The 12,903-nt window shown below is 35.4% G+C and overlaps 1 protein-coding gene across 1 annotated transcript in view; it reads left to right on the top strand.

The window, feature by feature from the left end:
• The window catches only part of LOC138320865 (uncharacterized), a 31,129-nt gene extending 19,740 nt beyond the window's left edge, over window positions 1-11,389 (top strand). The window contains exons 3-15 of the mRNA XM_069264142.1: window positions 110-514; window positions 653-1,759; window positions 2,289-2,343; window positions 2,759-2,948; window positions 3,604-3,744; window positions 3,991-4,179; window positions 4,622-4,907; window positions 5,533-5,665; window positions 5,860-6,422; window positions 7,227-7,420; window positions 7,839-7,947; window positions 9,737-9,979; window positions 10,699-11,389. Of these exons, the coding sequence (XP_069120243.1) occupies window positions 163-514; window positions 653-1,759; window positions 2,289-2,343; window positions 2,759-2,948; window positions 3,604-3,744; window positions 3,991-4,179; window positions 4,622-4,907; window positions 5,533-5,665; window positions 5,860-6,422; window positions 7,227-7,420; window positions 7,839-7,947; window positions 9,737-9,979; window positions 10,699-10,736 (3,600 nt within the window). The 5' untranslated portion in view covers window positions 110-162 and the 3' untranslated portion in view covers window positions 10,737-11,389. The remainder of the gene's footprint in view (window positions 1-109; window positions 515-652; window positions 1,760-2,288; window positions 2,344-2,758; window positions 2,949-3,603; window positions 3,745-3,990; window positions 4,180-4,621; window positions 4,908-5,532; window positions 5,666-5,859; window positions 6,423-7,226; window positions 7,421-7,838; window positions 7,948-9,736; window positions 9,980-10,698) is intronic.
• The last annotated feature ends 1,514 nt before the right edge of the window (window positions 11,390-12,903 follow it).

The raw sequence follows: 12,903 nt of genomic DNA, 5'->3' as shown, positions 1-12,903 counted from the left end.
TTCGTTTTTATCCACAGAATTTTAATATCACTTTATTTTCTAATGATTAGCAAACGATCGATATATCAAGTGTTACAAAATGATTGTAGTGCAATGCTATATTTTACAGCAATATATCTGGTGATTGGATGTTGTAACTGTGCATATGCCATCCCACCTATTATGGCGGACACGGAGAGCTACCAACAACCAACAGAGAGTTCTGAAGTAAATCATAGCATGGAGAAGGCACAGAAACAGGTCATAGAGGTTGATGTTGTGATAGAAGAAACCAGGATGTCATCTGACGGGCGTAAAGAAGACGGAAGTGGTACTCCGCCATCCTTACACGATTCTGTTGATAGAAATGGACGAAATATATTCTCTAGGCTGCAGAATTATAATGATATGCCGAAAATCAACGATCATACGGTCGTAATAGGCTCAGAGAATCTAACAATTCATAAGACGCCTGTCAACCATCGGAAAGGCAAAGCATCTGCTGATCTTGGAAATCAACCAAAAACGAATGATGGTTTGTAAAACATACTGTTACATTTTTGTATCGATTAAGTTAATTTACTTAAAACATTTATCTATTTAAATTTTAATGCTTGTGAATAATTATTTTTCTTTAAAATGATCCGATGATGCACAATTTTGTGTTATATAGATCCACAGCCTGGTTCAAGCTCAAATCAACGGGACACCAGACAACTACCGTCGATTGATTCAACGATATACATGGAACCGGAACAACCGGAAGAAAATGATGAAACGGAGGTGGCACAAGAATATGCACAAATCAAAGAAGAGGCAGGGTTCATAGAGGAAACTTGGGAATCTTCAAAAGCGAGGCGCTATCGACGGCGAGCCATATTTTGTACAGATATGTACAATAATTTAGGTGATATGGCACACGAAAAACAGTTTTCAGAAGCTATCATTAATATCAAAGAACGATGGAATCGACGAGCAAAACTTGATAGGAAATTGTCCGATCTGGTGCAGTCGAAACAGACCGATACAGCATTGGAAAATGGAGACTTAGCAGAAGAAAACAACAAAAAAGAAGGTATACAACGTCAGAAAAAGCTCACGATGAAAGATGTATATAAAGAACTTCGATTAATGCGGCAGGTGGTGACAGCTTGTGTAAGAACTGACTCAGCGGTAGTGAAAGACCGCGAAAAGGACAAAATATTATCATCTTCCGAACCGGAGACAGAAAAGAAAGAGGAAAGTGACGATAAAGAGACGAAAAGTCTGACAGATGAAAGGGCAGATGTGAGTGACAATGACACCGCTGTTCTTGCATCGCCGGAAAGAAAGGCAACATCAACAGATGAAAATAACGAAACTGATGCGGAGACTGATGGTCAGGATATTCCCGGTGGCGCTGAACAAGAAACAACAACAGAGATTCAAAAGTTATCAGACACTGATAAAGGACATAATGAAGGTGAAGATAACTGTGTAAACGACGATGAAGACAATCCAATAAAAGAAAGTGCTAATTCATGCTCAGATGAGAATACACGGAATTCGTGCGAAGAGGAAGTTCCATTAGATACAACTGTTGAAGAACTAGTTTCAGGAGAGGAAACCAAGGAAGTGAATGAAAGAAGCGAAAGCGATGGGGATACGGAAGCGAGAAGCCAGTCTCCTGAAGGGACCCTAGAAGATACGTCGTTTATAGAAGAGCTCAGGGATACCGTGCCATCGCGTCTGAGTGACCAGATTGACCTGTCACCCGACAATGATTTACTCTCACGAAGAGGTACGCATGATCAGTAAAAATAGTGCATTTGAATATAACTTTTTTATTATAATGAAAATAAATCTGTAAAACAAAAATCAAAATTCATTCATCTTTGATTATTTGATATTCACCTAGTACAGTGTAAAATTGGTCAAAATAAATCCAGTCTGCATGAATGATATAATTTATCTCTAATAAAGTAACTCTGTTGTATCAAAAGATCTACTAGTACGGTATAATATATATAACCGTGTAGAATAATATACATTACCATATCTACCATCATAACGGGTTCAAATATATCCATTTGGCATACCTATGGCCGATACACTAATACACAATACTGGATTTACGTTGGTTTCGTTTGAAATAAAGTAATAACATGCGTTTTACAAACCTTTTTATGGTGAAAATGGAAAAATCTACTTGCTTCTGATTTGGCGACAATACGTGCATGCTCTTTTCTTTTCTCATGTTCCAATTCACATATGTCCATGGATCGAAGTGTTATTCGGAGGTTTACAAGAACAGATTGTCTTTATTACAGATAGCACGTCTTCCCTGGAGTGGATGTCTACCTTTACCAACATGAATGATGTCATGTAAGTAGTGTCATCATTTTAGCAGCTGTCAGCTTGACAATTTCATGGAAACACTTCTAATGAACAGTTACAAATATGTTCGAAATTTCGGAGTTACATACATATCTAACTCACTATTGTTGACGTCATACCACTATGGACGTAAAATGGTGTTTGATTTTTTTCTTATTAATAACTTTCACCTGTTTACATACATAACTTGATTTGATAGTTTCGTCAAATTTTATCAAGCCAAATTGATAGCAAACGTAAAATAATCCAAGCTTGCTTCTAACGAGCATTCTCATTTGCTTTAAAATTAATGTAAACTGAAACATCATAGGCTGTTGTCTCAATGACCCAAAATATACTAGTAGGCTAAAATAATATATAGAAAAAAACCATAATAACATTAACGTGTGTTTATTTATTACAGTTTACTAGTTGATGATTATAAAGGTGAATCCCAGGTGGGCTGTGTAGTGTACACAGAAACAGACAGTCAAGATCCAGCACAATGTTCTATTGTCTGTCCAGCTGATGTCCCCTCAGTGGTCAATATCTACGAAAATGTCATCAGTAACATCATCCACATCCAGCACAACCAAAACGTCGACGATAAAGATGTAAGTGAGATTATACAGCGATACATAGACAATGTATTTTCGGGTGATATTTCTCTATACAATTCATACTTCAGGTAAAATAAGGATTTAATCGACAGCTCTTAATATTATAAGGTAAACATCAGCAGTACTCATCAATACATTTAAATTATTCCTGGGAGATCGTTGGGTAAGCAAATACAATAGTGATATCAGAGATCCGGTAAGCACCAACAAATATAACAATGCTCCAAACATGAATATATAGAAAATAATAAGAATTCAAATTGAAAAAAGATAAGATAGAAAAACACATAAGTATTTACTCTTAAAAATATGATTGATTATTAATATAAATTCAGAAAAAATTTATATTGCAAAATATTTGCATTTCAAAAAGTTTAAAAATAAATATTTTTGAAATTAATGATGACAGTGTATGTTTAAGGATAACTTCATACATAATAGTATTTCAATAGTTAACAAATAACTCTTACAAAACGATTCAAGAAATGAGATTGCAGACAGGTGATTGGTCTTGGTAAAGAATGAGATGGATTAGTATTGCATTATCATTCAGCTACGGTAAATACATACACTGATACGAATGAAAATGTATACTACATAATATATGCTAATTTCATATCTGCTAAGTACACTATACGGTTGTTTTAAGGATGAAATAACAGTGGCGATTCCCTTCGTGAAAGACGAAATGTATTATTACCAGGAACCTGTTCTGCGAGTACTCAACTCACACGATAAATGGAGTGATGTCCCTTGCCGTGAAACTCTTTACCAGCGGGACGATGACACTGTGAGTTTTCGTAACATTGTGATTTTCGAAATATGATTAATTTTGTAAAAACTGCAGGTGGATTGATAGCTCCATGGGATTTTTATTAAATTGCTTTTTCACGCTTTAATTAATTTATTTTTATTTATTTAAAAATGTACATGTATATTAATAATGAATAACGCTTTCTAAACAAAAGCAATAATTTACTGCATAATTCATATTGATAAAACTTAATGGCTTGTATATTTTGTGCATTCCTTACAGAACCTGTTCGTGGTAATGACGAAGTTTGCCGGGCCGACCACATGTGTGGTGGTAGCTGTTCCTATCGTGGATGATATTGTCTTCACTGATAAGATGACAAAGTTCCACTCCACTGTAGACAACGAGATACTTCTGACTTGTCCTGTCAGTGCCAGGATCAACTCCAAAAACGTACACGTGGAACTGAAGGTACATTTCCTTGTTATTCAGAAAACGGTTCTCTTAAATCTATTTGTGATTAAATCAGATTTACTAAAACCCAACTTACAGATATTTCAACATAGAAACTACAGATAAACGATAAACCCTGGCTTTGATCATTCTTGGCACGTACAATCCAGCAAAAGATTTATGAATCTAATCATATCTACATTTTGTTCGTGCCCACTTACAGGTATTTTTATGTACAACTTGGTAGATTTAAAATTTAGAATTGAAGAAATTGTCTTGTCAACACTCGACGTCAATTAAAAAAACTGCCACTCAGTGATCAGTATTGAATGATGAGTTATATTAACAATCTTCAAACCTTCACATTCCCCGCAGAAGTCATGAAGAGATTCGTCCAATCAATTTATATTCAGAGTAACTTTTTTCTTCCTATTTAAAGTAACTTTATCCCTTCTTCCAGGTTTTGCCTGTGATCCCAAGTATACTAGAAGAGACAAAGTCTATGTTTGATACAGACAGACAGAAGCTCTATAGTGCCGGGGCTATTGTTACACTCAGGTTTTACGACGACCACCCTCAGACGATCTATATGCACCTACCGTGTGCCCGACCACCAGTGCCCTCCAGGCCTACCACTGGCAGTAAGCGTCTGTCCTCCAGTCTCGGTACTCCTGATTCTGGCTACAGGTCGACATCCAGAGGAGGACAGATGAGCAGGAAGGGCTCGACTTTTGGCAAATTTGTTGGTTGGTGAACTTACTATACTTACTGCAATACATTTATAAATTCTGTCTGCATTGGATATGGTATACTACCACCTAGGATGGTTGAATTCGTTGTGTTTGAAAGTACATTCCTACACTTTTAATTGCTCTGTGAATAGTTTTCGTTCATTTAAATAGATTCGCTACGTTTGGCTGTTGTTAGCTGTGAAAAAATGATATAAAAGTGTTATAGTTTTATGTTTTACCTGACCACTTCTGCTTATGGATTATTCAGGGACCTAAGCAACATCGCCAGTTTCGAAGAAAGCCGGAAATTGTGGGGGTGTAATGGGGTTGGGGGAGGGTGTAAGTTGCGAAGCGGTGGTGTTTGAATATGTGAACTTTCTTAATTCACCTCTTCGATTGATAATAACAGATATCTTAATGATTATTAATAACTGTTAATGAAAAGTATATGGGTAATATTGCGCTTGCTCCTCTGCCTTTTGAAAAATTAGGAAATCAGATTGCCGTCTCACTTTTTAAATATCCATGCGCGGCTGGTTGACAAATCCCACAATCCAAAAGTATGACTCAGGAAATGTATGAATGATTATCAGGAATTATTATTAACGCCAATATCTTCTTCCCTTCCCTTTACTTACAGAACCTAGCCTGGAGAAGGAGTGTCACCTTGTACGGTTTGCATCTTGTATGACCACAAAGGTCAAGACGTTAACCTCTGATGACGTCACGGTTGAAGATCAAGCAATTTTCTCTGTACACGAGAAATCGAGCACGTATGCAACATTTTATTTATAACTGTAATCATTATTATTATATTTAGATATTATTTCCAAGTTTCTGCTTTTTTTACTTTTTAAACTTGTAACTTTTAATGACAACCGAAACTATTTATTTCAGTCATTGAAAAAATCTGAATGATTCTATGACTTCGAAAAGGAATAAAGTATTTTTGCTTATCTTTTTTTAGTTCAGTCGTCCTTGAGGTAACAGAAGATCTACCGTCGAAAGTGATACAAGACGTTGTCCCTCGTCTTCTTACCAACATCGAATATCAAAATGTACAGATTTGTTTGGCTCACAACAAAAAGTGCCTTAACGAACTCGCCCTGTCATGTGACCGAGCATCCAAAGTTAACTCCCGCCAAATGATACGATTAGAATCTGAAAATATTATCATAAAGAGGGTCATCAAACTGAAAGAAGGTGATACCTTATGTGTATGTTTCCGTGGAAATATTGCTTCCATTTCTAACCACCGGACAATATTTCGTTACTATGGTATCCATGGCATTCACACAGCGTGGACGATTGACGTAATGGATAGGTATGGACAGAGGTCGCTTACGTCATTCTGTGGGTTTCTCCAAATATTTGTGTGGAAATCGAAAAACCCTTTTGACGAACAATGCATAGACGTGGATAAAACAGAATTCTGGAATATTGTTACTGAAATGCCAATTTCACTTCCAAAAACAGTGCTGAAATTGTCCACCAAGTTAGTACGCGCACCTGTGACATTGCGAACAGATGGTAAGAAATGTGCAAAAAATGATTGCATAAAATAGCAGTCTTGGTGTACATTACGGAGTTACGTTTTGCTATTGTGATACCAACGTGTATCAAAATTATATTAATGTCTACCAATATATTAAGAGTGGTCCTGATATCAATGTCCTTTTATGTGATCAGAAGTCATTGGTGAGAAAGATTATTACTATATCCACCTAGTCAAATACTAATGATTCCTACAGTGCATTCAATCGATTGTGATGTATAATTGTGTTTAGACATGTGTTTGTAAAGATTGAAATTGATAAAAAAGAAACTATGACATAAGTTCATGTTCACATTCAATTGGTTGAATAAGACCCTATAGTAAATAGTACATGACACGCTGTCCTAACTGTGTAGTAGCACCCCCAGTTATCGAGGTACAAATGAACTTAAAAATGCCCCACCGCTGACAAATGGTATTTTTTCACTATCAAAAACAGGAGCAGACGATTTAGGATTTTTCTTCAGTTACAAAAGTTACTTACTTTACACCACTACCACCGTTGAAAAGTTTAAGCTTCTAATTTTATTTCAAGTTACAAATATAAAAAAATATTAATTGCATCCCGAAAAAATTCCGTGGCACTATATCCTATATTGAATGAAGTACTGATTGCGCATGCACCTAAGACAAAATGAATTACTTTTTATTATGTTTTGCATCTATTAGATTTATTCTTCAAATGATGAATATCAGTTATGCTCTGTCGGCGGTGGAGCATCTTTAATTTTGTTCTATCATTGATTTTGTGTAGATAGCCATCATTGAATTTTGCACAGGTACTATAACACCCGAATTTCTTGAGAACCTGGCACTGGCTGTTGGAGAAGGATGGTTAAGGCTTGCAAATAGTCTAGATATTGACCACCCGAGGATACAGTCAATCAAACAACAACATAAAGGAAAACACCAAGAGCTGGCAAGAGACATCCTGATGACATGGTTCAAACGGTCGCTGTTCGGGAAAGAAAAAGTAGTGTTTTCTACTAAATGCATGCAGAATAGATCAATTTGAGAAACTGTATGAAGACTTCGTTTTTGCCAATATATGAGCATTTCTTACCAAATACCAGACCGAAATAATAAGCAAAAGCAATTAATAAATTTAGATCAACCTATACAAAGCGCGTAAAAGCAAACATACAAGCAAATATACACTATAAGATGCAGTCAACTAATGTCCAGGAGAATACCAATTTATATACATGTATATATTTCAATGAGATCATATGTCTTTGGAGTTGATTTTCTGTCATTTCGATTGAAAGTTCTTCCTTCGTGTATCCATTAGGTGTTCTAGGGAAACGTGAAATTTCTTAATTTGAATTGACACTTATATAACTATATAGATTTTAAATGTAAACATGTCTTTTGATGCCGTTTTTATTCAGACATCTGCCTTGATTATGGCTCTACGTAACTGTGGCAGAGATGATCTGGCTGATGCACTGAGGGAAAGCAGTAAACGATACAGGCGGGAACAGGCCAGGACTTCGAGAGGTAAGTTTGGTAATATAACACATAGAACAGGCCAGGACTTCGAAGGGTAAGTTTGGTAATACTTAAATTCGAGAGGTAGCAGTGTACAGTAAGACCGAATGGCCATGGGTGAGATTTTTTATTAAGCAGAAAGCCCGTTTTAGTATATGCATAAAAAATTTAAAAAATGTATATGTCCTTAAATTGGTGAATTCAATTTCCAGAATTATATTCAGGCTTTAAATTGGTGAATTCAATTTCCAAAATGGGTTCGAGATTAATGGTTTAGAGGGTATCCTAATGTGCGTCTAAGATGGAAAAATTCAATACTGTAACAGCAGAAATTGATAGCCGGGGTACGAGGCAAGATTGGTCAAAAGTTTAATGATATACCTATGTCGAAATAGGCTCAGTTCCGCTATCACGGCAGTGCCGTTTGGTTTTAAACTATATTCAAGAAAAATAATTCTCCTAGAGGGGGTGTAATGTTGGGTTGAAAATCCCAATTTTTTTGCATTTAAAAAAAATTGGTTACCATGGTTTTTACAGGCTCACAAAACCTCAAAAAAACAGACCTGTCCAAAAATGAACTCTGCATAACAATTGCAAATGTTGTTTAGATTAAAAATATATCTACTTTTATATAGATGTTATTTAAGGTTAAAAAGCTGTGTGTACATAATTAAAGCCTGCACATTATTTTGCTGAATTTTTCAAATCTACTGTACACTGCCACCAGAACAGGCCAGGATTTTGAGAGGTAAGTTTAGTAATACTCAACTTCGAGACCAGGCCAGGGCTCCGACATATAAGTTTGATAATATTCAACTCGAAGAACAGGCCAGGGCTCCGAGAGGTAAGTTTGGTAATACTCAAATTCGAGATCAGGCCAGGATTTTGAGAGGTTAGTTTAGAAATACTTAACTCCGAGACCAGGCCAGGGCTCCGAGAGGTAAGTTTGGTAATACTTAACTCCGAGACCAGGCCAGGGCTCCGAGATGTAAGTTTGATAATACTCAACTCCGAGAACAGGCCAGGGCTCCGAGAGGTAAGTTTGGTAATACTCAAATTCGAGATCTGTCCAGGATTTTGAGAGGTTAGTTTAGTAATACTTAACTCCGAGACCAGGCCAAGGCTTCGATATGTAAGTTTGATAATACTCAACTCCAAGAACAGGCCAGGGCTCCGATAGGTAAGTTTGGTAATGCTTAAATTCGAGAACAGGCCAGGACTTCCAGAGGTAAGTTTGGTAATACTCAACTCCAAGAACAGGCCAGGACTTCGAGAGGTAAGTTTGGTAATACTCAGCACAGGGAACAGGGCAGAAATTCTAGCGGTAAGTTGTTATAAACTTGCATGGCTCCCAAAAACGGGTTAAAATTGCTAGAAGCAAGTTTGATTGATTTTTGTCACAAGAACACACCAGGAATGCAAACTGTAGGTTTTGTCATGTATATACTTTCTGAGCTCCTGTTATTTTCTAGAACTACTATTTTCATGATACTTTAACCGCAAAATATTCAAATATACTCGACCAGTATGAAAGTCTAGATATCGTCGAAGCAGTTTTGAAACATTTTATCCCCGTGAATGGATTAGAGATAATTCTGTTTATATTCTCGCACAATTGTCACGCCTTTGACGTAAGGGAGGTAACACTTACATATCATGACGGATTTCTAAATATATTAACTGTCAAATTATTTTAAAATGTTCAGGAATTTGATTTTTGTCATTAAACTATTTCATTAATCATTAATAAAACTCCAAAATCTACTTAATGGTGTTTTTATAATCATATTTATTCCAGACATTAAGATGGAGACAGTGATTTTATCTGTGTGTAAGAGTACCCAGGTGGTGTCGAGATGGAAAGATATCGGCAGCATGTTAGATATAGACGAATCAGAAATCGAGACTATTACTGCTGAGAACTCCGATGAGGTGTCAAAATGTCGTGAAATGTTATCTCTATGGAAACGGAAAGAAAATGGTTATGGACTTCGCAAACTGGTCAAGTGTCTGAAGCATCTTGGACTCGGCCATATCGCAGGTCATTTATAAAACCCCTTATATATTTTGCTTAAAAATGCTCCACCGCTGACTAACAGTATTTTTTTTTTTCTCAATAAAAAATAAGAGCAGGATAATTAGAATTTTCGTCAGTTACAAAAATTACTTACTTTACACCATTACCACCATTGAGAAGTTTGAGCGACTATTTTTACTTCAAGATAAAGATATCCAAAAATGATTTATTGCGTCCCATAAAAATTCCGAGGCGCTATGTCCTACATGCAATGAAATAGTGATTGCACATGCACCCAAAGCAAAATAAATTATTTTATATGATTTTTTGTTTTAATTTGACATATATGTATATTACACGAAAAAACACTAATTAATGTTCAAATCATGAGTATAGTTTGTGCTCTGTCGGCGGTGTTTTACAAATATTTATTGTAAAAGTCTCTAAGAAATATTAGCATTACTGAAAGCGCCCATACCTTTCCTGACAGATTTCCTTTATTTACTAGAAATGCTCGTACACTGATTAAAATGCTACTGAGTTTACTTGACATGTCCCATTACCATTATAATATATTTGAATATTAGATATTTACGAAGACTTACAAAAATGTACGTAAAATTGAATAACATTGTAATAAAATTAGTGAATGTTCTTATTATGGTTTATCTATTTAAAAAACTATACATTCTAAAGTAATGTATTTTACATTTTTTTTAAATCTTTATTTACTTTTCCTACAGACCATCTCACATCAATGATGACAAAACCACGCTCGTGACGATAGAACTAAGACAATGAATGCTGGAGATTTGGAGGAGTGGTCTCGAGAATGACACATCACAAACAACAAACTTGATTTGAAACCCACGTAATATATGACAGTCTTTAATATAAAATCTAAAGCAAAGTTGCAGCACAGAGTAATTTCAGACGTCAGTGTATTAAGAGTGGCGTCCTGTATCATAATTAATCCTGTCAATAAACGTTTAAATTCTGTATTAAAGTAAACCTAAGTATGGATGTTTGATACGGCTATCAACCGATTTATAGACACTCTAGTAGCTTGTTATTGCTGCAATTAATTATCATATGAAATCTAAAAATAAGTCGTTTTACGTCAATCAGGATAAACGGTTCTGTGCCTGAATGTTTGTACTTGGGGAAATTTTGGTTTGTAAGCCTGGGACGTCACGATAATGCTCAACAAAGCTAGAATATCTTTCAGATCCACCAGCATAGTTTTAGCATTGCGGCTAGTATTTTACAAGGGTTACACAGATATAACTACTGGCCAGGTTTTAAATGAAGCTGATTTCAGCGATCATCACAACATACCTGACGAAAATCTAAGTCAAAAGTTCGTTCCGTGCTAAGTTCTTTTGGTGATATAGACTATACTCCTTCACGTGCAATAACTATATATTTTTTGTAAAAAATACATGCAATTCTAAACTAGAAAAATAATTAAATGCATGGTACGTTTTTGACTTGTGTTGATTTTCACTTGCTTTGGTACGTTTGTATGTAATACTTTATCTTTCCCAACTTTCTTTCACGGTTATTTAATCTCGATTTCCATTTCAAAGCAAGATCGGGATTATTAACATTCGCAGATTTAAATAGATATTCCTATTAATATAACTGATGCAGACATAAATTTACGGAGATAAAGTTTCACTTGGATCGCGACAGTCGCGAAAGTAAACCTCGCGCGATAGAGATGGTTTACATTCAATTGGACACAAAATGATACTGGAGACATCAATAATCGATATTATAGCGGTTAACATGCAACCTAAATGATGATGTCAATTTAAAGATGGCCTTCTCAGTTCTTTAATATACAGATGTGGCGAAATCCCTTGATAAAACACAAAATTGAGCACTTCTGCGAAATATGGAACAATTGCAATCTTCTCTAACAAATTCATAGATCATTCATTTTAAGAAGCATGTTGATAATAACGGGCTTGACTACATTTACTTTTACCAAAGGATATTAACTACATACATGTAGAAATAGGATGGCATACATTAGGAAACAAGCGAATACAGACATGTGTGCAGGTTCTATAATATCTACGGTAAATTTTACTTTCTCCAAATCTATCTTACATTTCTAACTACAAAAACGAAAGACAAAGATTTTCACTATAGACTAAAATTAACAAAATCTTTTGATTAAAGTACAACAGATTCCTGAAACAATTCAACAGCAGAAGCACAGTCTTCAAAGTCCCTTTTGGCAATTAAAACAAAGTCACTACTTTAAACACAAACTAAACACTATCTTGAATATGGTTAACAAATGAACAATTATAAATTACGTACATTGTAGATGTTCTTTTCTGATACATTACGGGGGAGAGAACTTACATGTATATAGCCTATGCCTGTTGTTCAAACACTTTTCAAATGATATTCGAAAGAAAATTTGTTGAAATTGATACATTAAGAGATCCATAAAACCCATCTACAAGACTGCGGGTAGCACTGTGAAAATACTTCATACTACATGATGTTTGAAATATAATCCGGTCTAAACAGAAACAAATTGTTATAAACCATTGACAAGTATAATGGTATTATTGCTAAACACTTACTCTTTGGGTATGCAAATCTAGACAAACTATTCTGATATTAAAATTTATACATAATGTACAAGTATTCACCATAGGCTCTAAACGATACACCATCTGAATTGAAGTTACTTTTTATCCTAAAACCTCTCTCAATCACCAACCATTTTTTCATTCCTAAAATCTTTTATTTCTTATATCTGGGAAAAAACAATTAACGCAAAGCAAAAAATGAGGGGAAAACTCACCGCATCAGAGAGACACATCGAACATTGCGTGTACAATCTACCAGGTATAACAAGGTATGTTCCGTTGGTTCCTTGACTCCTGACCAACTCGTCTTTGGGTCGTTAGAAAAAGAGACAG

The sequence above is a fragment of the Argopecten irradians genome, chromosome 4 (genome assembly GCF_041381155.1).
Source record: "Argopecten irradians isolate NY chromosome 4, Ai_NY, whole genome shotgun sequence".
Taxonomy (NCBI): domain Eukaryota; kingdom Metazoa; phylum Mollusca; class Bivalvia; order Pectinida; family Pectinidae; genus Argopecten; species Argopecten irradians.
Note: the sequence above shows the minus strand (reverse complement) of the source record. Positions and strands in the feature narration are given on the sequence as shown.